Here is a 27,782-nt window from a genome sequence, read left to right on the forward strand (position 1 = left end):
TAAATACAAAATATGTGCCAAATTGCTCAGGAAGAAAATGTGTGATTGCTGAAAATAGAGCAAATTAAGCAGCAAATACCATCAAATGTTGGGTATTTTTCGAAGCAATATTAATACACTGTCCCACATATGCTTTTCTGTGTTAGTGATCAGCAGAATCATCAATTTTGAGCTAAGATATCATGATTTTACAAAGATAAATTTACATTAATGTATCAGATCTAGATGTATGATAATATTTACCCTTGATTTAGACTTTCTCATGAAATAATTGTTTGCTGCAACTACTGTCTTTTACCTTTTATTGTCCAAAAAAGAAATTTGATAAGATCTGCATGCTATGGGTTAAAGGTTCGTACTTACCATTTTCCCCATGATGCCTGTACCGACCGTTTCAGCTATGACCCCATCGATGTAGGGATAGTGTCTCTCTTGAATGAATACTAATAACATCATACCAACTAAACGGATCAACTTCAGCTATAGCAAGAAGAAATAGAATAAAAGAGATATTAAATTGAAAGCATATTCACAAGAAATACATAGATGCCAACCTGATCAAGAACATTTCAGTATTTTAAAGGCTGAAAATCAGTATTAAAGAAAATCAGCATATTCACAGAAATACCATAGAACACATAAACTGAAACTTTAGAAATCAGTAATTTGCATGAAACCACCAGTATTCTTTCTCATTTTTCAGTAATTATTACTGAAAACCATTACTACTTGGCAGCTCTGGAAATACAAGATGTGGATCTGTTTCCTGTTCTTAAATTATGGGGTCATGAGGACATAACTGCATTATAATGAACCCACTGTTTATATTAGCTAATTAACATAACAGTTGGATCTATAACGCAGTGACCTTATTAACAGGAACACGTATGAATTCATCACTCCGCGGCAGAAATGCACATTTATTACTGGAGTTTTCAGTCGATATACGAGCTGACATGCATGAAATATGCATAAACGTCAGCTTCAAAATCTCATTTGAGAATTATGGTCGAAGTGGTTACCGCATCCCTCATTGCGGAGATGGTCATTAGTAAATAGATATCTGAGTAAACAAGGAGTAAATGATATTTAATCCACTTTTGAAAAGTGCTTAATACATCAAAACAACATATCAAAGCACTTTAGAGATACATCATCATTACCCCGGTCATCGGATCCTGATTTGCCAGTACACAATGTATGTACTTTCTCCACTCCACGGAGAGCATTCTTACAAGTTTCAATAGCTAGAATACTACATCGGCTTTCACACATCCTACCAGGTACCCATTTAGCACCTGAGTGGAGAGTGGCAAGTAGTCGATTGATGCCTTGCCAAAGGATGCTAGGACGAGGTAGGATTTGAATATTAACCTACCTTTATATAGACGCCATCTTGATGAAGGCACATGACGACCCGTTTATGCCACTCCTCCTCCCTGATGGAATCGTTGAAGAGGAAAGCTTCCTTGCTGAGATCTAACTCCTGGAAACCTATGGCATACATGTCAGGAGGCTTGGGGTCTGCTGCTAACCAGTGCCTCAAGTCCTCCGTCGCTCCCTTTCCGTTCACGTTCCATGTCCCAACAAAGACCCTGAGAAAAGATTGAGGTAGATAAAAGAAAATTGATCACGATAGATTTATTGAAGAGGAAAGGTTCCTTGCTAAGATCTAACTCCTGAAAACCTATGGCATACATGTCTGGAGGCTTGGGGTTCTCTGCTAAAGCAGTGCCTTAAGTCCTCTGTCGCACCTTTGCTTTCACGTTCCATGTCCCAACAAAGACCCTGAGAAAATATCTGGGTATTTTCAAGTAAATCATTATCACAATTTTCAGAATCTAACAAAGATTTTATTTTTTTTTCAAATGGTAATTCAAAGAATGCTCAAACAGAATGCTTTGATGACAAAGTTAATCTATTTGATATAACTATAGATTTATCAAGGAGCAAAGAATTCTGAATGAGTCAAATTCTGAATATAAAATTCAAGAGATTATTTAAATGCCCAATTTTAAAGAATAAATGTTCACTATTAATGGTTTTCTCATAACCCTGTGGACTAAGTTATGATGTGACTTTTCCTTGCGACTGAAAATGGAAAAGATGATGCTACTTAATTATGTATCATCATTATTATCATTGATGAAAAACAGGTGAAGATAATCTTAATCAATGTAAATCAGATGCATACCTGAAATCATGTGGAAATGTGTACTCTGCTTCTCGTCTTTTCAAGATCTCTTCTCTTATGCCTGCCGGTTTGAAAGGCTTGACAGACGCGTAACCCAAGGTATCTATATCAGGTTGAGAACCCCTGTTGACAAATGACAATCACAAAAGAGATACAATTAGTCGGAATACGAGAAGGTTCACCACTACACTGCTGTCAGGGGAGCATTTCATGAAACAAATAGTCAGTGATTGTCAATGACCATTGTTATAAGCTACTGAAATCCTTGCATCTGATTGGCTCAGAGCATTTAGTCAGAGAAAATCACTGACTTTTTGTTTGTGAAACACTTCCCAGCTCTTTATGTTTGTCCAACACTATTTTTTATGTATTATTCCCAAATGTTTAAAGGCATGGGTGTACAGGATTTTGCACACACTGGCCCATCTCTGAAATGATCGCCCTTTGATTATACAAGACTGCACTTCTGTTGATACGTAATAATAAACTCAAAGATGTGCCTAACTGCCTATTTATTGCTTCCTCTTCCAAAATGGCCCTGAGTATTGTCTGTTATTTGTTGCTGTATAATTCTCCTTTCTCTCATTCTCTCATCGTGTCTTGGTTACTCTAAGAATGAAAAAAATTGCATTGACAACTGATTGAATGCATCAGATATTCATTTCTGAAACTAATTTCATTATAAGGGAGAGATACCATACACACATGTCTGAAAATATGAAATAATTATGATTTCATTTAATAACATAAAGTAAAGGCCAAGTGGGATTATGATATCATCAGCCCACCTAATGAATATTCATGATGACATGCATATAACTGTTTTCACAAAATATTCGCAAAATTCAAAATTCAATAACTTCCTAATTTGTTGTCAGAATTTGAGGAAATTTTCAGCATTTTGCTCTGTGCATTTTACTCATTTATTTAGATAAAATTATTTTCAGCCTGGAGTACCCCTTTGAGCCCTGCAGTAACTTACATTAGGGATGTCTTGGGTGCCTCTAAGGTGTGTCCATCTAAGTTGGTATAGAAGGTACTCCCTTTCTTTTCCTCTTCAAAGTGATCGTCCTGTGCATGCAACCGACCATTGCTGTCTAAAATCAGACTCCCAAAATGATCCTCAAACCCAGATCCAGGTAAACCTACTTTGTCTACACCTACAACAAGAAAGGACCGGATAAACGTAAAGTATTTGTCTAAAACAGTAAACAGCCACTGCTGTCTAACATTAGACTCCCAAAATGATCCTCAAGCCCAGATCTAGGCAAACCTACTTGTCAACACCTACAAGAATAAAGGTAATAGATAAAGAACTCTATAAAAAACTTCACTGATCAAGTCTACTTTGCCTATAAAAGTTGTGTGAATTTACATTGACAGGAATAAAAGATATTGTATTTTCTTCTTATATTGCAGCTCGTATTACATAACATCTTTCGTCAGTGATATGACGTGCTCCTAAGGCAATTGCTCCAGGCTTTATTCCGTCTAAGATGTAGGGTTAGGGAAAGGGTTGCAATAGGGTTTTATGTTATAGATTTAGGGCAGGGTATCAGAGTTGAAGTAGTAAAGTCATTTTAATGGAGTGTAAAATTTATAATGGAGCAATTGTCGCCAGAACAAATGTCATAGGGGGTGTTGCAAGAAAATATTTGCAATCAATTGCAAATATTCTGATGCAATTTTACAATTGATAGATCAAGTTTAGCTGTAGCGAATCAGATTACATTCCTTGTTTCAAGAAGCAGATTACAAATAAATCGCAAATTCGTTTTTAATTTCAAAAATTATAATAGATTTAGGGACAGAAAATAGACTTGCAATCGATCGCTTTCGTCAGATGGACTGAGTATTCAAGTGTGTATAAAATGGCAACTGAAATTTTTAAGTCCATCAGTGAAGTTTACAGTCTAGTAGTGTCACATCGTTCCGTGCAAGTCTTGCGGGCGAGTTTTGCGGGTAGCAAAAACAGTTACCCGCAACTCACAAGCAAGGCTTGCACAGAACGATGTGACAGTGCCTTTATAGAATAAATTGTTTTATACCATCTGTTGGTCAATTTCTTCTAAAATCTAGCCTATTCCTGTGATCCCAACTGATTTTACACAAATAATGCAGACTTGGAAGTAGATTGATTAAGTACTAAAGCAATCATCTAATACTTGATGATGTAATTATGAACATTGAAATAGTTCTTTCTTCAAGACAGAAAGCAAACTCATTTGTTGCAGTATAGTTCAGTTTTCACTGCTATTCATTAAAGGGGAATCCAGCCTTGGCCATAAAATGTTGTGTTGGGAAGGAAAAAAATAAATTAAATAGAATGGTGAAAGTTTGAAAGAAATCGGACAAGCAACAAGAAAGTTATAGCTGCTTTAAAATTGAGATCACTAATACTATGTAGATTTCAAATTGGCAACTGGGTAAGTAAATTATGACTAGGGGCAAGGACAACTTTCCCATAGGCCATGTACTTTATTATCAGGGATTTGTGGTTTTCTCCTAAATACCCATTCCCCTGGGGCAGTAATCTAAATATAACCCAGGTAGTATATTTGTTTATGTCCTCATGAAAGAAAATTATAATTTGAAATAAAAGTTTTGGGAAAAATGACATTTTAGCCATAATATGTATTGGAGTACATGGAAGAGTAGTCCTTGCCTTACATCACTATGACATCCCATATGCGGCCAATTTGAAGTGTCCATGGGTATAGTGATTACCAATATTTACAACTTTTGAAAATTCATCACTTTCTTGTTGTTTGTCCAATATTGTTCAAACTTTCACCTATCAACTTGTCTGATTTTTCTTTTCCTTATAAAAACACGTTTTCATTTGGGTTGGATTCCCCTTTAAGCTATGAAATAATGAGGCTGTCACCAGATGAAAACATTCAAAATCTGTATAGTGATCAAACTTATTCCAAAACTGCATTTTTTGCAACGCTGGAACAAATCTCAAATTTCTATGAAGTATGAATCACTTACTAGATGTCGATGATGTTGATGATGAAGATGACGATGAGGAGGTTGAAGAAGATGAAGAACCATCAGCATTATTACCAAAGTCTTGTGATATCCTCCATGCTACAGAAAAAGAAAGAGAAAGAAAGACAAAATATTTATAAATTATAATCAATTACTTTATATACTTGCAATAGACCTGGTACATTTGTAAGACTCAAATGTTTTCCTTACTGATAAAGCATATTCACAAGATGCTTTCTTGCATAGTATATTTTGGTCATGAAGTCCTCATAGTTCTATTGTTGATGCAAGAGTATCCGCAAGTGAGACTGTTTGAATACATGTCAAATCTTTTTTCTATTTTTTTTTTTTAGTAATAGTAGGCCTATAAACTTTTCAAATAATTTGTTTTGGTCAGCTACAGTGCGGATTGTCCATGAATTTAACTGCATTTTAAATGATCCTGTTTTATTTGTATTATACCAATCTACGGTGTACGTGTACAATTGCTATTAAACGTTTATTTCCATTACACAATTAAGGAGCAAAATCTAAAATAGAATGTCATACCCCTACATGAAACGTACCTTGTTCATGTACACAGCACAACTGTACACATCTCAACAGTGGTTTTATATCCAGACTGAATAAACATTTACATGACAATGTCTAAGTACTATTCACATAAAAAAATGTACATATACACACCTCTTACCCGATTGGAACTGCTGCTAAAGGTATTTTAACCCAAGACACTGCTTCAAACATACTACAATTCACCACAGAATGCATGTATGTATATTCCCACCAGGAACTACTACACATATGACCATAGTATCAGCATTGCTTGCCTAATTAAACAAAGTAATTAAACTGGTCACACTGACACAAGAGTACACAAATGGGGCTATTGTTGACTCTTTACTGATATGCACACAACATTAGCTTGGTTCATCATAGGGATACAAGCAGGGGAGTTTGAATTCAGGGGAGTGTTTCACAAAGATTTAAGTATGACTTAGAGTCGCACTTAAATACCAAGTTGCGTACGGTATGAAAGGCTTGACCGCATTGTTCAGATTGTGTCATGAGGACGCGCACTACTGCGTGTCTATCAATAAGATCGCGCGTTCCATATCATGTACGCGTAGGCATATATGTGCGACTTAAGTCATACTTAAATCTTTGTGAAACACCCCCCTGATTGTAATTAACAACAAGTCTTTATAACTTCACTCTCAATGCATAGAAATAGTCAATGTTTGTTTAATGAATCATGGTGTCATTACCAAATAAACCTCTTTCAGAATGGTTTCACAAATTAGGTACATGTATACCTAGATTTGATATGAAAGGTGGGGGGGGGGGAGAAGGAGGAGTGTTCAAATTAGCCCTGCCCCTGTATAAATGTACATTTTCAAAGTTAAAATAGTCTTTGTCAATGATATATTCCATTATAACTTCCTCTTTCTAAGTTTTCAACACCACTGAACTTTATTGATTTAGCAGAGGTTTATGAAAGTCAACATTAATATCTTTCTTTCATCTGTCATGTACATGTACCATTGTCCCCCAAAACAAATCAATGAAGAAAAATAAAACACAAACTGAAAGAAAAACAAATTCAAAGTAATTATTATAAGAGGTGAAAGTCTGTGGTTAATCTGTTTTCCATTATTCATCAATTCATCACAAATCAATGTGCAATAACAACATGAACAAAAATACTAAAAAGTACAAACAACAAGTACACAAAAATACACAAAATTAAACACAACCCAAAGCAATCATCACCATCACCATTTTATTTGAGTCTGCATTTTCCCTCTATTGACTCTCGAGCAATGATGACACATATTCCTTCAAATACATGTACTTTCTGTCTTAAGCATCCTACTGCGTTAAAGTCCCATTTTATTATTTTTTTTAATTTCTTCATGCATCATGTCATTTATATTTATCCATGCCAAAAAGAATACTCAATCATAAACAAAAACAAAACAAACAATACAAAACAGAGAGAAAAAAAATAATTTAAATGCAAAAAATAAAGCTAACACACACACATAAAAAATGACAGTACCTTCTGATGTTGAAGACATCGCTGGGGCCTTGGGATGTACCATTTTACTTGTAGGGGCCGTGCCAACAGTACTGTCTAATAGATTCTGCTCCGACGCCAGCTCACTCTGCGCTTGAAGGTTGACGTAGCCGTGCAGCACGGGGTCGGAGGTCACACGATTCATGGACGGAGGAGGGGGTTGGTTGACGCCCCCTGCATCGAGGAGGGGCATGGTTTTAGCATGGGGCATGAATGGGTTAGTACTGGCAGTAGGGTTGGTGGTGGTGGTGGTGGTGGTGGTGGAGGGTGCCACTGGAGCAGCTTGGGGGGAGACGGGGGAAGAGAGAGGGGCGAAGGAGGACATCCCAAAGGGGTCTGTCGACGTGGTCGTGGAGAGGTTGAGGTCAGGGGTTGGTTGTTGCTGGGCGTTGGCTCCTTTGATCTGGAGCTGGTAGCGCTGCATCCAGAAGAACTGAGGGACAATACCCTGCTTCACCTTTTCAAGACAAGCTGAAAGTGAAGGTATAAACAGATGACAAAAGAGATGTGAAAGGCTTGTCAGTGGTGGTAGTGAACAAATATACATACATGTACATGTTTATTATTTTCTATATCCCCATGACAAAACAATACAAAATAACAAATTTCTCTTTAGAGTTACTGGTACGATGTTGGATAACTCTTTATAATCTCAAGGGGGGGTAGTCTGCAGGCACAGACCCTGACTGAAACTTTGATCGACAAGTGTGTCTCCACGCAAAGACTAGCACATACAAAACTTGCTGTTTCGAGAGGGCCTTCAGTACACAAGGCACAAAGTAGGCAGCACATTCAGAAACATAAACTCGAGTGAAGGGTTTGCACAGCAGACTGGAGGGGGGGGGGGGGCAGCAAGATTTCCAGCAGATTTTTTTTTCTTCAAATGTTCTGTTTTTAGATATCAAGAATCATCTTACCTTGATATCTGACAACTGAGCAATAGGAATTAAGCTAGTCAAATTAGGGAAAAATCATCTACTTTTCTTATATGACACAAATGAATATTTGATTTGATTTATTTATTTCCACATTCCAATAACAAAAGTATATACAAGTGTAATCATTTTCTTCTTAGCATAACATAACAAGCAAATGACATAATGAATAACATATGCATATATACATTCTAAAAATCTAATTTAAATATATTTATACCTGATAAATTTCTTCTTTTTTTTATTATTAAAACAAATAGCAGAAAAAAAAAATTATATATCCATATATCGACATAATACATTTTGAAATGTGGGAGACCTTCATCTTAAGCTTAGAGCTTGAAATTGATAAAAGCCTCAAAAGGAAAGGGGAAGGAAAACCAGACAAACAGTGCAATATGACTTCATGAAGACAATGTTTACTTCATAGAGGAAGTAAAAAAATGTACAGACTAAATCTGTATTAAAAATATATTTTTTTTAATCATTCATGTTCATTTTTACAAGCTATTCATGTAGTTCACATACCTGTCATTGATTTCTTCACATTGTTAAAGAAATTTGAAGATCGTTGAGCAAAGGGGACCTCAATGACCAGATTGGCCTCTGCAGTCTTGATGTGCGCCCTCACCATTGCTTGGTCCCTCGCAAGGGTTTCTGGGAAATAAAATTAAAATGGTTTTCAATAATATCCACGTAAAGGAATCAAATGGACATACAAACATGAATTGTCTAGGCTAGCTTCATGTACTTGGCTTGAAATTACAGTCAACCTCTCTTTTTTTCTACAGTCAGAACAATTTTCAGATCAGATTCAAAAAGCAAAACATGATTTAATATTCATCTCTTCAAAATTGAATTTCATCAAATAAAGTGGAACATATTTCTGTGGTCTTATGAAAGAGATCCAACTGAGGCAAAATCACCTGTATTTGATATTAAAAGAGTCATGCATACAGGTTCACATACATGTAATAGTCAAAATACAAAAACCTCTTGTGAAATTCTGGAGTTTGTCGTCAAGATTTGTGCAAGTTCACCATCAAAAGAATGGGCCAAATTTGTTTCAACTTTATCAGTGACTTGTGATAAAAGGGGTACTGTGCCAACAGTTTTGAAGTGTATATTAAAGCAGAAAAAAAATCATAAAGAGGTTCACACTTGCAACTCATTGAATCGTATGTATTGTATGTGCCAATGTGACAGGTGAAAGTTGGAATGAGGAATTAGATACTCTGTTTTGAATACTAAATTACTAGTTTCATTATTAAAGGAATCAAGAGATACATTTTGTCACTTGTTTCAAAAGTTACATACATTTATCTTTAAAAAGAGAAACATCATATAAATTGACAATACATATACATGTACCTGTATATACATTATTAATGTGGACTTGAAGATTCAACTATGGTCCCAAAAGATAATGAAACAAAAACTATGAAAGCCAACTGAAAGTTAAGTTATAAATGGAAAAAAAAATGGGTGAGGATGATAATAAGATGTCTCTATTTATTCTACACCATCAGTTTCAGGGTTCAGTTCATGTTTTAAAATCCTTTACAGTCAGGACTGCTATTAAACATATAAAAAATGTCATACAGAGAATAATACACAAAAATTTCCCCACTTGCGAAAAATGTCTTGATCAGATTTCCTTATCATAATAATTGAATGGAATTATGTGTAATCTGAGCACTCAGTATCCCTCCACCACTTGGAAGATTAAAGTCCAATCCAAAATAACTCTTGAGATTGATAAAGACTACTGACCTATCAGTCTAAAAAGATCACCCACAGACCTTTAGTCACTCATCATCGATATGAAGCACTGAATTGGTATTAGCAATTTGCATAAAATTTGTCAATTCTAGCATCCTACCAAATAATGCTATGCACATTGTAAATATTAAACAGGTGCAAATCTTCCTCATTTAACTGTGCAGGTGTACACTATTGGAAATTGTTTGCTTGAAAATTTGGAATGTACATACATGTAGGAAATTAAAATACTTGTATGTGGTTTTACATCTTCCTCTTACATGTACTGTGTGACATGATGGCATGTACAGCAGTCACAATTCTGTATTGATTGTAAAGGTTAAAAGGGCATTGCTCTGAATATTAAACTTGTGTGATGTATAAAATAAACCATTAATTTTTATATCACTGTGTAGAATGTAAAAAAAAAAGCAAATAAACTGCAATTAATTCTGATGTCTGGGGCTGGTTTTCTGCCTTCTATTCATTCTGAATAACCTTTATCTACATGTACAGGGGCTCCATGTATTTCTTTTCCATGGCTACTTTAATAGGACATTTCAGGTGTGTACATGTTGATCCACACTCCCTGTGTACATGTATCTTTATGGGGGGGGGGGTACCTGACTTTTACATTTAAATACAGACTTTCATACTACAGTACATGTACATGTATATATAATTTGAAAAACTGGAAAAGTGCAATAAATGGAGCCTCCATGTATTTTGTCGACCACAGACAAAGGAAGCAACTCATTTTTCCCCCACAAATGGCCCTTTTTCTTGATTTGGGATGCTCTACATTATCAAAGCTAATAAAGCCTATAAAAGGAAATGAAGTCAAGTATCCCACCATTTCTGAAAGCCAGTACATGCAACTCTATATATTTCCATATAAAACGATGACACATTTTCCTTTATACTAAAGAAACACATTCCACAGTGTTGCTTCCCTTTGTCATAGAATACAAGCAAAGGACACATAGCATTTTGCAAATGACCTCAAAAATAAAAAGCTTTAAAAAGTCACAACTCCCAACTACATGTATCTTTCGATGCATTTTCATAGAACTTTCTATGCATTTTCTAGTTCCTAGAGCTTTCTTTTGGAAATGTTCTATTCAATGCCTTTCTACTTTGAAATAGACACAAGAGAGGACCTCCCCTTTAATATGTAATTTCTACAACACTTTCTTTCAACACTCTCTTTCAACTTTACGAGCCACCTGTGTGCACTGTGCATATACTGTCACATACAAGTATTGATTTCCTGACAGAATAGTAGGAAGTATGGACGTGCATTTATAGTAGGTCAAACATACATGTAGCATGATATTTTAAAAATATGACATTACATATATATGTACACACAATGGCTCTGAAATAACTTGGGTGCCTGAGTTGTGCTGATCAGATGGAAATACAGTGGATTTTATTTTTGGTACAGGTAGCATTAATTTGATTTCCTATTAAAATACCATGAAAAGTGATGAATTGTGGCATGTGCATGATCTACTGTAGCTATAACTTGACCACAGTACATGTTTATAGTTAGTATTGATTTTCTTTCTATTAATAATTTGAAAGAAAGATATTAGCCTAGCCTGATGATCAGCTAGGATATTACTAAGAAATTTCTAGAAATAATTTCCTCTTTTAAATTCCAGTTCCACATTATAAAGTACATGTATGACATAACATTTTCAGAGTTCTCAGGAACACATGGCTTGAAATGGCATTTCTTTTTTCCAAAATAGGAATATTCATATAATAGGAACACTTGGCAATACTGTGTATATCCTGACAGACAAATTAACAAAAATATCTGTACTGTGAGATCAGATTTATTTCTCTTTATTTAGATTCAAAATAAATATGCCAATAGGTGCACATATGTACATGTACGTTAATTCTCTATAAACCCTCATCTATATTCATAATGTACATGTACCCTAGTATCTTTAAAAAAAATTCAAAATTCATGATCCTAATTATGCATTTGTAGACAATTGTAGACACTGTATGTGTCTATGTCAATTTAGACTCAAAATATTGAATTTATGTACATGTACAGTACTAATGTAGCTGTTCCATACAGTGCAGCATTGCAAGATGATACTAGGTACATGTAATTGTATTTGTATGATGATTTGATCCTTTGTGCGATGGGCATTCAATAAATCATAAAAACAGCAAAGGAACAATAATTTAATCATTTTGACAATTATCACATGTTTTGTATACTTTAATTTTGATTTTGTTCAAAATAATGCTCGCTCGCTTGCTTTGCTAACTTGCAAATTGAAAGACGTTTTGGTTCAATCACGAAACTAAAAATCAAGTAAAATAATCAAATTAAACACTTGATTCACAATTCCAGAAAGGGATACATGATTCATGTACATGTGTGAAGGCCCACTTTGCCCTATGAATACATACATGTACATGTACATGTGTGACATGGTACAATAATTTTCTTTAAAAAAAACATATACATGTAGATAGTACTCCAGGCTGAAAATATTTTAAAGTACAGCAAATTTATTGAGCAAAACTCTGAAAATTTCATCCAAATACCTGTAGATAAGAAATAAAGTTATTGAATTCAAAAATGAAAACAATGCACCCTGTCATGAATATGCAATAGGTGGGCTGATGACATCATTCCCCCCTCCCCCTTTACTTTTTCTTATTACATGAACTGATAATTATTAGTTAATATTTTCACATGTGTCACTGTAATTCCTTACAAGTTGAATTTTCATAACATTTTCAGTCGCCTGATTTTACTTTACCTGTTCAAATCAAATTATTTTAAACCTGGAGTACCTTAAAGTTTCTATTGTATTATCATAATGTATATTTTTGTATCTGGACCCACTGACCAGTAATATCTGGGGTGCAAGAAAAAAATAAATAAACAAAAGCCCTTTAATGTCAAATGAAACATACAAGTACATGTACAGGTAAATCTTGTATTAAAGCGATTCACATTAAGAGTCAGTACAGTAGTAGATATAAAGCAAAAGGTGTGGGAAAGTGCTGCAAGTATTATTTTCATTCCATTTTTTTGTGGACGGGGACTCCCCTCCCCATTTGAAATTCCCGGATCTGCCACTGTGCCAAATGTTGTGCATCTACTGAATGGTGAAATCAAACTAGCATGCTTTTACAATTCTCACCTGAGGAAGGCCATGCTGGGTAAATGTAAAATGCAAGCATAACATTGAAATTATAAAAACTTTGAACAAAATTAAAACGCAACTCAAATTTCGAACATTTAAAATTAATATCAAAGCATCATAAAAACATTTTGTAAAGCAATCTATTAAAAGGTACTGTTTATTTTTACATAAACAGTGTTTTTCACATCTGAATCATGCTTCCACAGACCTACATGTATAAAGTGGAGCATGCATTTGCAGTAGAAATTATTTATACATGTAGACATCATACATGCATCAATAAAGGTCTACTGTATTGATTGGACAGTCATGGCACCGAAAGGTAGGGGGTGCGGGGGGTGAACCCCCCTTTTCTTATCAAATTTCTTGGAACCAATTTGATCTTCATTTTGTAGTGAAAACCTTCCATTTTTCTTTTTCTTTTCATATTTACCCCCAGCAAAAAAAATCTTTTCCCAGGACCCTGTGGAGAGTCAAGGGGAAGGATTTGGAAGGGGAGAAGAATACTGTAGTACAGTCATGGACACCAAGTCAGAGATACATGTATGCTGTCATCCCAGACAAGATTTGCCATATTATTTGCAGGTTCAATGAAGATAACTTAAATTATTATGCATTTGAATGCATGTTGCATAATAATCAGAAGTCAGGGCTACAATGGTATCATATTATGAGCTTCATATTAATATGAAAGTAGATCTTCCTAATCTTATAATTTTATTTTCATAAGACAACACTGGAGAAAATTGAATTCATAATGAACAGTTCATTAAAACAGTAATGATGAAAAATTAACTGGAGAACTGATATCATCTTACATTGTAAAATGGCTTTGCTTTTCTTGCTGCTGGTAATGATGATGACAGCAATAGAAGAATACACCACATGTACATGTACATCAACACCAAACTACATACGTATGATAATACCAATAATACCATTTTGAAAAATTTCACCTTTGACAAAAGGTGGGTACAATGTGCATCAGCTATTTTACATCAGTTGTCAAAAAGAAATAGATTCCCTTTTCATACAGTAGTATTCTAAAAATTTAATATCTTCTATTTTCTCTTTCACCTTCTTGCAATTATTTAGAAAGAACATCAGTTACTTCCGCCGAGCTATAAATATAAATAGCTATTACATGCATTTTGGTTGCCATCTGTCATTTGAAAGTACACTATTTTACATGTACCTTATTCAGTGAAATGAAGTGATAAATTTCTCACCTATTGTGTAGCTGAAATCTCCCTTGATTGGGAGTGCACGGACGAGTATGATATCACTGCTCTGCTTTATGATGTCGGGTCTGGTGAAAATCAGAAGTCTGAATGCAAAAGAAAAATTAAGATAATTTTCTTAATGCTTTCAGTTCGATGGCATAATGTGATACTGTATTCCATGATGGTCTGAAAGTTCATTGACCCCAAATGACATTTTATCTTGGTCAAGTGCACTGAAAGTCATGCAAGATAATCGGTGGTACTTGATTATCCTTTAATAATGTCTAAGTTTCATGAACTACAGGTCCCTATACAGTACTTTCTAAATAATGATGACATTTCAAAACTTATCCTTGGTTAAGATTTCAATGCTGACGCCGCTGCCGTCGCCGTCTCCACCGCAGCCATTGGAAAAGCAGTGCCTATAGTCTTGCTCTGCTATGCGGGCAAGACAAAAACTGTGTAGTCCCATACTGTATTCTATTAGTCTAATAGTATCAAATTTTAGGGTATGATTTGGATTCTCATTGAAGACATTTTAATGCTGGACACATTTCATTTTTTTCTGGTGTGTAGAAAGAACCCTTAATATTTACAAATTCTGTCTGAATTTCAAGTTAATTTGAGCAAATAATAAAATTTGGGAAATGTTATATAATACATTGATTTGATCATCACTTATCATTACACCTGTAGTTCTAGACAAAGACCCAAGCAAAACCACTCCTGCCCAGTTCAATGAGGCCAAAAGCGAGAAAAATGGTACAAGGAACATGTGATCGCTTGATCACTCCTCTGGCAGGTTGAACATTTTTTATTTTTGGACAGATCTCAAAAGAGATCTCAAAAGTTGGTTTCCATAAATACACCACCCACACAATCTTGTGGTTAGGATGACGTCATCATGTTGGGGGGAGTCCCACTTGTTGAAGTCAATTGTCGCGAGGGTCAGGATCTCTCTAATTAAGTGATCAAGAAAATTGCCTTCTCCTTTGTCCTTCAGTGGCTACTTGGGACTATCATGCATGATCAAGTGTCTGTGGTGTCAAGCTATCTTAAAGCAGAAATGACTTGATCATCACTGAAACTAAATATTAGTTGAGTGATTCCACAATTACTGGGAGATTAAATGAATGTACATGTAATGATAAATAAAAATAATTGATTATAAACACAAGTAATTTGAAGCAGTTTTATAGAACTGATACATGTACAGTACAGTCATGCTTAAAATTTAGTGAACCTCACCAGAAAATGAACATATTTTAAAGTGTTCAATTTCTGCCACATTTTGTGAAGCCAAATGATAGAATATTACATTACTATTGTTTCTCTGGGCTCATTAGTATTGTTACTCATTCAACACTCAGCATGGATGAGTGCATTTTGTGAAGGGGTTCACTACTAAACTTTTGAGCAATGTATGGCTACATGTACAGTGTACTTTTGAAGACTGGAAATACAACTTTTACAGCAACTGCAAGATATGGATTTAACAAGGGTTCTTGTCTATGTACCCGTCTTCGATCAAAATACATATACATCAAATACTATCAGGGTGCTACATAAGCACATGCCCGATTGCCTGGGGCAAGTAAAAGTTAGAGTTGGGCAAGTGTTTTGAAGTAAAGACCAAAACTACTTGCCTGATTTGGGCAAGCAGAATTCTCACAGTAGAATGACCAAAATTAGGGTCGATATGATATGATATTGACCCTAATTATGGTCACTTTGGAAAAAGAAATGCAAAAACAAGGTAGATCAGTTCAGGTCAAAAGAGAGAAAAAGGTCAATGGTTTATAAAACCGAAAAACTTTCTTTTGAAGAGGTAAGACATTTTTTTTCAAAGATTTTTTCCGGCAAGTGAAATAGATTTTTGGGCAAGTATATTCCAACTATTTAAAAATTTACTTCTAAAAAGTTATGTAGCACCCTGTCAAATACATCTAGTTCTTTCAAAGTCTGTATGAGATGCTAAATTATCATTGCAAAAAATCAGGTATTGTCAATCATGGGGGGGGGGGGGGGAAGAAAAATCATACATACCCTTGTTCGCCAACTCCTCTTGCTGCCGTTGGGCAATGGACAAGGGCTAGCAATCGCTTGCCCTGTAACCAATCAGGAACAAGCGTCCCTTCCAAATAGTGTAACATTATAGTCAAGGTAAATTAAATTCACAACAAATGACTTCCACTTTCTTGGAGGTGGGGCTGGGGGTGGGTCAAATCAGAACTTTCAAGCATTTATTAAATCATGATGAATGTGTTATGTGTAATTTATATCTGAAGATTAAAGGGAAGTACTTTTTCAAGTTTTGCTTCCTTAAAAGTCAGTTTTGCTTTCGTTTGCATCAAAGGATGCTCAAACAAAAGAACATCTAGTCAAGTACTTTGTTGGAAAGTACATGGAAAATAACTACAAGTACAGTATCTAGAAAGATAAAACTAATGATTGGGTGGCCTTATTATTAAATTTGGGAGTGCGTATTTTGCAAAAAAAATTTCTAAAAAATTGCAGCTTTCTTTATTCTAAACATTTGATAGGCCTATTGTAATTCTTATACTGCTAAAAAGAAGAAAGCAATTTAACATTAAATTGCAATTTGAAATTTGCAGAAATACTCCAGTATTTATGGAAAAATGTAAACTTTGGTGATATAAATGCTGATAATAATCTAATAGATTAGAAGCAAATGCAGTATTGCGCAGACATTTTTATCAAATTGAAGGCTTATGGGTCCACTGACTTTTAGAGCATCTCAACACAGAACATGCACATTTCAAAAAGGATATGTCAATGCACTGCTCCCCGGCGGCAGTGTTCAATTTCTCCTGCACTGCTATCCTTATATCCATCGTGGAGTTCTTGTCAAGTGTCACTTTCTATCAAATCAAAGGAAAATGCACTTCAAAGCCCATCCTCAGTGCAGACTGAACCGATTCCTTGATGTTTAATATTCAAAGCTAATTGTCTCTACATGTATCCCACTCAGTCACAAAGTTGTGCGTTGCTGAAGGTGAAGACCTTCCTAATTATCAAGGTTTCGGTGACTGTTCCACTGGTCGAATCTCTTGAAAAGTATCTTTTATCTTTAATACTATCGAAGATGCATATATTTTCAACTTCTCCTCCTTTTGTAGCAGTTATGAAGTCCAACTATTTGGAGGTTGAGGACAGTGAAATATTAAACCCACTCCAAACAAAAAAGGGAAAGTACCACACTCCCTCCTGCTTCTCCTCAGTCACAAATAAAGATGTCAAGTTCTGAGCAGAAGAGGTTCACCATTCCTTGCCGAGCTTCCCTGTTTAATCTACACTCCCCTGTCAGCATGAATGGATAGAAGGTTAGTCACGTGTTGATCACACAGCATGAGGGAATGCCAACTTCTTATTAAAGAGAAACCAAGGTGTTATGACCAAGCTATGAGTAATCGCCACCACATACAAGTACAGCAGAAGATGAAAGATGTCCCTGATGTCGTCAGAAGACCAGGTCTGGTGAGCTCGTACAGTCATCAACTAGATGAACTCTCAGTCCTCGGGGTGATAGACAATGACGTGGGGTCGACTAATAATTCTTGACAGGATGATGTAAAATATCCTTCTACTTCCCGATTAATCCACATACAAATCCTGAAGATAGTCTTCCAAGTCTTTAGTCCTGTGTTACCTCCATACACATGCTCACTTTATTTCAAATACAACGAAGAAGAAGTCAGTCACTGATTTCACAACTGACGATGACAAAGAGAGCAATTGCTTGAACTGCTCTGAAAATTAGGAGTTGACCTGAAAGAGAGAGAGAAATATGATAAAAATAATTGGCTGGAACATGATTAGGCCTACTAATAATTTCATACAATATTTCAAGGTAATATGTAAGTAAAAATTTTTGGTGAACGATTTTTAAAAATCAAATTCAAAATACATATTTTACAAGCCACATGTACATGTAGGCCTACAAGTACATTGCATTGAAATGATTGAGCTGATGGTGTACACACATGTTCAAGTACAATACAGATTCAAGACTTGGAGCTTAAAGTTAGTTTAGATCATTAGATGCATAATCAACAACACATACCGCCCTTTCACACGGTAAAAAATCGTACCTTGAATGATGATTCCAGTAAAAAATACGGCTAATGACAAATTAAACAGGTGTGAAACCAAACTAGAACATGATTAGAAATTTAGAATCATGAATGCTAATCACAGTCACGACAACAATAGCAATTATCATTACAATGATGATTCAAGATTCCAGTGTGAAAAGGCCCATAGACTCTTACGAACGTACAAGTACATGACACACTTCACCAAAGTACTCCAAGGCACTGGCCATGGATGATTACATGTATATTGTTACTGGGGATGCTGAGCAATGTCAGAGCACCCCCAGTATAACCAATACAATTATCTTGCATGGCTACCTTTACCCCAAAAGTTCCAGAACCCCAGAAAGATAAACAAATTCATGAGGTGTTGATGACTTACAGCCACAAAGATTGTTCCTTTAATATTCCTTTCCCTATACTGAGCATATTGATCAAACAAAATGGTAATGATTACAAAGTATGTTGTAACAAGGAAAAATGTTTTTCACTTTCAACAAAATCTTCAATTTTAATAGTCTGGTCAATCATGTCTTGTATTTCTGCCAAGCTTCTTCCAATATGATCTTCCTTATTTTCATTATTATCCTACACAATTTCTTCAAAATAAAAGACATTCAGACTCAAGTGTTTGTTTACTCTAGATATATCTGAATAAATAAGGATACAAAACAGACATGTACATGTACATGAGAACTGTTAATTAATGAACTTTTTAATATTTACATGGGGAAAGTAATGTGATATTCTGTTTATACTATCAAAAGAAAAAAGACATTATCAGATAGAAGATTTTAAAGATTTGACAAAAAAAAAAATAATAATACTAATTTAAAGAATCTCGGGACCATAAAAAAATAGTAAAATGTTAAATCTCAGGATTGAAATTTCAACAAGCTTGTTTGCAAGGCACTCTAAGACAATGTAATTCTTGTATATGGTGATTTTAAAATGGCTACACAGGTGTCATTGTGATTATTAGGGACAATTCCTTCAATTCTTCACAGGATTCTTGGTTCAACGCATGCATCAAATCACTGTCCCATGCAAGTACAGTGTTTTGTATGTAATTGATTGAAATGCTAATTATACAAACTTCCTCATACATGTACATGGACATGTACAGTATGCAGTACAAACAAAGAATATAATATGGCTTGGGGATGCTATCAAATTTTGATTACATGTAGTGCATTATTAGAATACATGTATCCTTCACTAATAAAAATTATAAAACAAAGATTTTCATGATTTTTATCACATGCATGTAGATGTTGCATGTGCTGATTGTAAATGAAAAAAGGATTTTCAATAATTTTGATTTTTATTTGTCCATGAAAAAAATAGTTTGATGAATGAACGTTTAATGAGAACCTATAAAACTTTATTCAAATGGATATGATTTGAATAATGTTGCTTATCATAAAGGGATGACAAAATTCTTGACTGAAAAGTTGAAGACAATTTATAGTCCATGATGCACTCTCTTCACCATCACAAAATTGTTGTTTTAAAGATAAATGAAAGTAGTTGCAGTAAACACTGATTTCACGAGAAAGTCAGTATAAACCAGGCTTAATAATTGTCACTATATCATCGAGGATCTAGATCTGGTACAGTTACATAACTGAACTTTGTGAAATCTTGAAATCTACGCTGAAAAATGTTCACACTGAAGATCACCAACACAGATAAGCGCACGTGGGACAGTGTATTATTATTGCTTTGAATGTCGGCCCGACGCTTGACCCGGATCCCGTGCTTATTTCTCAGCAATTACACAATTTCTTCCAGAATCCTTTGGCACATGGTTTTTATTTATACAAACAGACAATTTGGTGGTCATTTTATTGGATTCTGTACGAACTCATTTTGAAATCGTCGCCACAACTAGCATTTATCTTTAATACTCTGACAATTTTGGAAAACACTGGATCCAGCCCTGCTCAGCACAGTAGTGGCAAATTGCCCCTGCATTCAACTGACAGCTAAAGCTGCTACATGTAGCTCTGCACAGCAATTCCGAGAGAGCTGATTAGTTATCGCACAGAAACGTCATGACCAATTTCATGCATATTCAAGCAACACCCCTGAAATGCAGAATTTGTGCTGTTTCATAACATTGCATTTTTAGCAATCATTGATCCTAGAGCACTTCGAGAGCCCACAATTTTTAAGACCAAAGTTTAGTTCCTGAGGGCTCCCCCTTTTTTCATTTTTGGTGCGGCACATAGGTACAACTGCATGAACATCATGCAGTTTGACCTGCGACCCTCGCACATGCGATGTTTTGAAATCGGCAGTGAATAATACGTGTGAGGAACTCGATGCTGGCTCTAAATCACTAATTTTGAGGCTAAGCGGAGGATGAATATGGAGTGAAATTAGAATGAATAGTAAAAAACTAAGCTTTTTAATATTTTTAAGGCTGTTTCGGCATTGATTTTTCAATAAATACGCATTTAGTCCCACCTTTGTCACTCGGAGTACCAGAGCGAGTTCACCACCTTGAGGTAGGCCTACTGCTACTACAAACCCTTCAATTTTTAAGAAACAATATCAAATGATCCTTCTGTGGAGTATTTTTATAAAGTTATTTTTATCTTCTCATGAACCCCTTCATAAAAATAGGAGTGGATGCAAAATGTCCGAATGGCCTGGTGATTTCAAGTACGGTGTTCGGTGTTGAGAGCGTGAAAAGGCCTTCTATACCGAGCTCCAACACCGAGCTGGGTTCAGAGGAGCGATACCGATCATGTTATCCGTAGCCTATGACGTGACGCCTATGCCCTGCGCTGCTGATCATCTCAACTCTTTACGTGAGAAATTCTTGACGGAAGTGAAATCGGGGAGAAATTGCAATTAAATCTTATCGTACAGAATGCAAAGGTTAAAATCACTGCAAGAATCAGAAAGCTTTAATTATAATTTTTCATTAAAATGTATAAAACTCTTATGATTTGTGCTCATCTTAACTGTAATTTGTAAAAGATAAATTTACGCCTTACGGGGATTTTTCATCGTGTTCGCCGCCTGTTCGTGAGCTAGCCTACATCATGCATGTACAGTTCATCAGCACCAACACCAAACTTGAAATCACGATTTTCCCAATCCCAAGGGGTTGGCGTTGGTGGATGGGGAAATTACACGTAGTTCGTCAACACCAGCTGTAAGTCACTCAAGGGTTCATTACATGCCACCGCGCACAGAAAAATCAAGCCATAGAAGTCGTTTGTTGTGGACACCAGAAGTGGTATCGCAGCACGCACGACCCACTAGTTAGAAATCCACTGCCAAACGCTGTTCATGGTGCAAGGTTAGTACCTCGCAATACTTGTGAGTGGCTGTAAGTATGCTCGGTTCAGCAGACGACAATCGACACCAGCGCTCAACACGAACTGCCGGAAATACGTCATATTTTCCGAGGTCAATCCCAACACCAACGTGATTTCAAGTACAGTGTTCGAGCTGGTGTTGTCACAACATCAACACCAGATTACACCTCTCTCTCTCTCTCTTAGGCATGTTAGGTGATCCCTCCACCATTTTGGAGATTCTCAGAAACAAATAGAGCAATTCCCAGTCCGGTAAGTTAGAGATTCAACATCAAGTTGGAGTGGTGGTCATGAATTTTATGTAGAAAAAAAGAGAGATTTGAGGAGCAGACTATTATTCACTTCGGAAGGGAGACGTAGATCTACTTTAATAGTCTTGAGGACTCCATGATGATGTCTTTTTTAAATACTTTGACATATACTCCTTCATCATTGGAGTCTTGAATCGCCCTTCATAAGAGACACATGTAAACAAAGATGGATTTCCCTAGGAAATCCATCTTTTAATATAAAAATCATGTAAATTGTTGTGATTTTATTAATCTCTACACCTTCCTACGCCTAATGCGTAGGAAGGTTTTTAAAAATGGTCAATTAATATGTTAAAAAATGAAGGTTTCTTACCAGACCGATGTCGTGTACAGATCCCTCGATCCAAATGTACACAACGCAAATACAATAGTTAGGGTCAATCCTTGAACCGCTTATGTATGACGTACATCCGGTTAGCGATAAAAATTATTTTCACAATTTATACTAAAATTTATTACGTGATTATACATAATTAGTATAATACTGCTAATTATTTATAATCACGTAATAAATTTTAGCATTTCTGAAATAATAATTTTTATCTATGAATTGTTCTTCAAAACATTTTTTAACATTTTAATTGACCATTTTTTAAAACCTTCCTATGCATTAGGCGTAGGATTAAGGTGTAGAGATTAATAAAATAGGCAGTGCAGCGTAGCTCAGTCGGTTAGAGCGCACGTATCGCATAAGATCGTAGATCTCAACGTGAGGGGTTCGAGTCCCGCTCATGCCGAAACGCGTGTTACAAAAATCTGATGCTATAGTGTTGTGTGTAAGCGTGCCTCACCACTGTATTCAGTGCAGGTGTGAATGCAGTTGGAAAACACTCCGTCCATCGGAAAGGACGCAAATATTGGTCCCGTGTGTAGGAGAGTCACAACCTATGCACGTTAAAACCAATACACTATTCGTCAAAGAGTAGGGTGTTCACCTGGTCTATTTATTTACTAGGGTGTCTGAAGCCACACTGAAAAGTTTCAGCATAAAACAGGCTAATTTAGGGGAAAATATGACACATTTTTTCGGGGAAGTTCAGGCTACTAGAAAAATGTGATCTGAATTGATTATTAACTTGTGTTTGGCATGTATGGAAAGAGAAAATTCAGGGGCTTCTTTTGACAGTAAAGTCTCATGATGGTCTGACTACTGCTGACAGTCTCTCTAAGGCCAACATCTTAAGCCAACAATTCTCATCGGTATTCAACCATGATGAAGATATGACCAGCCTGAGAGACAAAGGGCCTAGTGCTTACCCATCAATGGATCATATAATCATCTCTCCCCCAGGGGTCCATAAGATTCTGTCTGAGCTTGATATCCATAAGGCATCTGGTCCTGACGAAATTCCTGCCAGACTTTTAAGGGGACTTGCCACCGAATTGACACCAATATTCTCCATATTCTTTCAAGCCTCCCTAGATCAAGGTATCATCCCTGCTGAATGGAAGACGGCTAACATTGTCCCCATCTTCAAGAAAGGCGACCGTAGTAAACCAGAGAACTACAGGCCTATCTCTCTGACATCTGTGACCTGTAAGATTTTAGAGCACATCGTTCTTAGTGACGTCATGACCCACCTTGAAGATCACAATGTATTGTCTGATGCTCAACACGGTTTTCGCAAGAAACGATCCTGTGTTTCTCAGCTGATTCTTGCCGTCCAAGATCTTGCTAGAAGCATTGATGACAAGGGTCAACTGGATATGATACTCCTTGACTTCTCTAAAGCATTTGACAAAGTACCGCATGGACGCCTGTTACACAAGCTTCAATTTTATGGAATCCGAGATCACACTCACCATTGGATAGCTGACTTTCTGAGTAATAGGACCCAACGCGTTGTATTGGACGGATCCATCTCCAACACCAGCCAAGTAACATCAGGCGTTCCGCAAGGCAGTGTCCTCGGGCCAATGCTCTTTCTCATCTTCATCAATGACCTGCCAGAGTATCTCTCCAACAACTCAACAGTAAGGCTCTTTGCTGATGATTGCATGGTTTATGCCAACGTCAAGACAGAGGAAGATGCCATTCGTCTCCAAGAGGACCTTGACTCCTTGCAACGATGGGAGCATGATTGGCTGATGGAATTCAATCCACAGAAGTGTCAAGTACTTCATGTCACAAATAAGCGCAAACCTATCATCAAGCCTTACTTCATCCATCAACAGACTATATCTGATAAAAATACAGCAAAGTATCTTGGAGTTGAGCTGCAGAGGAACCTCAGCTGGAATCAACATATAAATGCTGTAACCAAAAAGGCCAACTCCACACGTGCCTTCCTCCAGAGAAATATCCGGCCATGTCCAAGAAAGGTAAAGGAACTGTGCTACAAAGCTCTCCTGCAACCAATCATGGAGTATGCCAGCATAATATGGGACCCTCACACGCAAGCAAATATAAAAAAGCTTGAAATGGTGCAGCGATGCTATGCACGCTTCGTCTGTAATGACCATCGCAGAACAAGCAGTGTAGCAGCCATGCTAAACCAGCTCAAATGGCCAACTTTACAAGAGCGTAGGGCACAGGCCAAGGTGGTGATGATCTACTGTATTACCAACTCACTCATTGACATCCCACCTACCTTCCTCACTCCATCCACATCCATGCATAGAGGTCATTCTCAGAAGATCTTTGTTCCCTTTGCCAGAACACTTGTCTACCAGAGGAGCTTCTTCCCAGATTCGATAAGACTTTGGAACTCCCTCCCCAACAGCACAGTTAATTGTACCTCTCTACACATCTTTAAACAAGAGGTACAAAAGACCCAGCTCCGTTAATAACGGTGGTTGTTTTTACTTGCATGCTGTAAGCAATTTTTTATCGAATAATGTACATACACTTGCACGCTGCACTTCACCAGTACGACAATACACCAGACGGTGGACTGTACTGACTACTGTTTCCAGAAGAAGAAGAAGAAGAAGAAGAAGAAGAAGAAGTTTATATGATCATTTTAAATAAGGATTTAGAGATAAATTGCAAACCCTTATTTTTGTGTGTGTTGAGATTGCCATTTCTCCATGCGTTTTCTATGGGAAATGAAATTTCTGTTTTGCACAATTTTTTTCACTTTGTTGCAATTTTTCATTGTGATCTGGTTTCCAAATCTTTATAAAAATCATACCATCAGATAGAGCATAAAAAATCCTATTGGACTCTTTATGGACAAGTTTTTGGCATTAATTAATAATAAATTTATAACAGCTCTCGGAAGCTAAAAATTTGGATTTGTGTGTGTCCATTTCTTAACTACACAGTCTATGGCAGAGAAATGCTGAAAATTTACCTAATTTCATTCTTCTTTTTTGCAGCCAATAATTGGATTTTTTTCAAAAATGTTACATTTCTGTCAGTCTGTAGGCCTAGGTCATTTCTCTTCAAATTCACAAAGAAAATGTGATATTTTCTTGAAATAAGAAAAATAATTTTTTTCTCCAGACACCCTATATTTACTATTGGCTTGCACCTGCCCTTCCCCGCAAAATTCAGGTCAAGTCAATCTTGACGTTCATAATGCCATAATAATCAATATAATGATTGTGGGCATTAACGGAAAGACAAGTCACAAGACAAGACAAAATCACAACAATTTAGGCCTAGCCCTAGGCCCTATGTGAATGTGATTTTTATATTAAATTTAAAAGATGGATTTCCTAGGGAAATCCATCTTTATTTACATGTGTCTCTTAAGTCTTATGAAGGGTGGTTCAATTCAAGACTCCAATGATGAAGAAGTATATGTCAAAGTATTTAAAAAATACATCATCATGGAGTCCTCAAGGCTACTTGAAAGTTGAAATCACCCAATGCACAGCCACAGAACAGCAGCGCCGACACCCTACTCTCTCGATCTCCTGCCGACGGACGTGCGGGTGATTCTGGGGAATCAGTTCCCTAGACGAGTGCTAGTCCCTGACCGTGACTGCACTGATGCTGACTGATCGAGTTCTCACCCGATTTCCTCTTCCTTACTCCTCACACAAATTGGAAATTACACTACACATCACAGCACAAATTCATATGAAAAATTTAGAATATTTCATATTCTTAAACATTTGTAAATGACATGAAATCTTTAAAAAAATAAATGTTAATTTCTCGGTAACTCACCTCATCGATTACGTCTACGGCCGGCCAGATTAACTTCCCATTGTCTCAGCTGTATACTACATTTAACAAACTTGTATGTGGTTTGTACCAGGGTTTGTACCAACGAACGTAGAGGGCAGCAACACACAAGCGTGTTGCTATAACTTATAAGGAAGGTCAACTCGATACGCGCATGCAGCTGAGCTGCGCGCGTATTTTATTGTTCATGCCAACGAAATCAAATGCCGATCAAATACAACAACAAATTAGTAGCGATCAAAAAACGAATATGAAAGAATATGACTACAACAATATCAAAGATAACTTAAAAAATATGTTGAGGAATATACATACATATAAAAACATACTTTGATATTTAAAACTTTACAAATATAAGTTTCAGGAAACTAAAATCATTACCAAATCGGTGATTGTTGTTATCAGCGATTTCACCAGACGGCTGTATTAGGTGATTTGCGTCGAGACGATTTTGTGACCACTCGCAAAGCATTTCGGGATTGAATATAACCACCTTATTTTCTCTGAGCTCTTCGCTGAACCCATAATCACGGTGCAGCTGCAGCGCAGCGCGCAGCCAATGCAATGCATCCGATGCATGGGTTGTTTTTTCGCCATCCATGCCATGGTCTCGGACTCAGAGTTGAAATTTAGACCCGGATTTCGGGGATACAGCGCCTTTATTTCAGATTTATAGACTTAAAAGTCAAATGACATTTAAAATTTGAAATCTAACCTTGAACAATCATCGTTGATAAACATCAGCCCTGAAGCCATTACACTTCAAATCAGGCCAGGCAAATTAGACGTCATTGTCTAAGTTGCTAGATCTATGACGAGTCGCCTGAAGCCCCAGCGCATCATCAACGTCACTAGCTAGCTGCGCGACCGGCCCAGACTCGGCGCACCCATTCCAGAAAAATGACCTCGATTATTACGGTGGTTGTCTATGCATTTATTAGTGGTGCAGCGAAATTCAGCAGAAGAAAATAAGAGATATGAGGTATCCTCGTCACAGGCTTAATATTCCAAAATGAGGAAAAATGTCAAAATCATGATTATTTAAGCTAAATATTTTCTTTAAAAATGAAAGTAATATTTTTAACATTTATACCCAGAATAACCGATCTCATAATTGTTCATTAAAAAATATTTGAAATTAACAAATGAAAAAAAATCAACTCGACAAATTTCCCAAAACCCCACCTTATTTTTTAAAGTGGTCACAAAATCCGAGCGAAGTTGACCTTCCTTAGAGCAACACGCTTGTGTGTTGCTGCCCTCTACGTTCGTTGGTTTGTACCAAAGACCTTATAATATATTACTAGACCGAAAGCTGCGTGCGCGTTCAGCACAAAACAAATGAGATTAGGCTCCGCCTACCGCGATCATTTGAAGACAAAAATAAGCCCTCATTGACATTCATGAGCATGAAGATATTCATAATACGGCCTTTTCATTGGCTAAGAGCGTCATTAATACGCGACTTCCCCGATTCTTTGTCATCGATACTAGTGGTATCGTGTTACAGA

General features: G+C 36.4%; 1 protein-coding gene across 2 annotated transcripts in view; it reads right to left on the reverse strand.

Annotated features, from left to right (window-relative positions):
- Positions 1-26,354, reverse strand: part of LOC129258992 (inositol polyphosphate 5-phosphatase OCRL-like) — a 42,137-nt gene extending 15,783 nt beyond the window's left edge. The window contains exons 1-12 of one of the 2 annotated variants that reach the window (XM_064098420.1): positions 26,254-26,341; positions 17,165-18,161; positions 16,419-16,516; positions 14,379-14,476; positions 13,147-13,161; positions 8,732-8,860; positions 7,251-7,739; positions 5,189-5,287; positions 3,177-3,354; positions 2,195-2,317; positions 1,379-1,595; positions 364-480 (exon numbers count right to left, since the gene is read on the reverse strand). In XM_064098420.1, the coding sequence (XP_063954490.1) occupies positions 364-480; positions 1,379-1,595; positions 2,195-2,317; positions 3,177-3,354; positions 5,189-5,287; positions 7,251-7,739; positions 8,732-8,860; positions 13,147-13,161; positions 14,379-14,476; positions 16,419-16,516; positions 17,165-17,227 (1,626 nt within the window). In that variant the 5' untranslated portion in view covers positions 17,228-18,161; positions 26,254-26,341. Of the gene's footprint in view, positions 1-363; positions 481-1,378; positions 1,596-2,194; positions 2,318-3,176; positions 3,355-5,188; positions 5,288-7,250; positions 7,740-8,731; positions 8,861-13,146; positions 13,162-14,378; positions 14,477-16,418; positions 16,517-17,164; positions 18,162-26,253 lie in introns of both variants that reach the window. The other variant, XM_064098421.1, reaches the window with a different exon arrangement.
- Between the last annotated feature and the right edge of the window lie 1,428 nt (positions 26,355-27,782).

This window comes from Lytechinus pictus, chromosome 4, assembly GCF_037042905.1.
Source record: "Lytechinus pictus isolate F3 Inbred chromosome 4, Lp3.0, whole genome shotgun sequence".
In the NCBI taxonomy this organism is placed as follows: domain Eukaryota; kingdom Metazoa; phylum Echinodermata; class Echinoidea; order Temnopleuroida; family Toxopneustidae; genus Lytechinus; species Lytechinus pictus.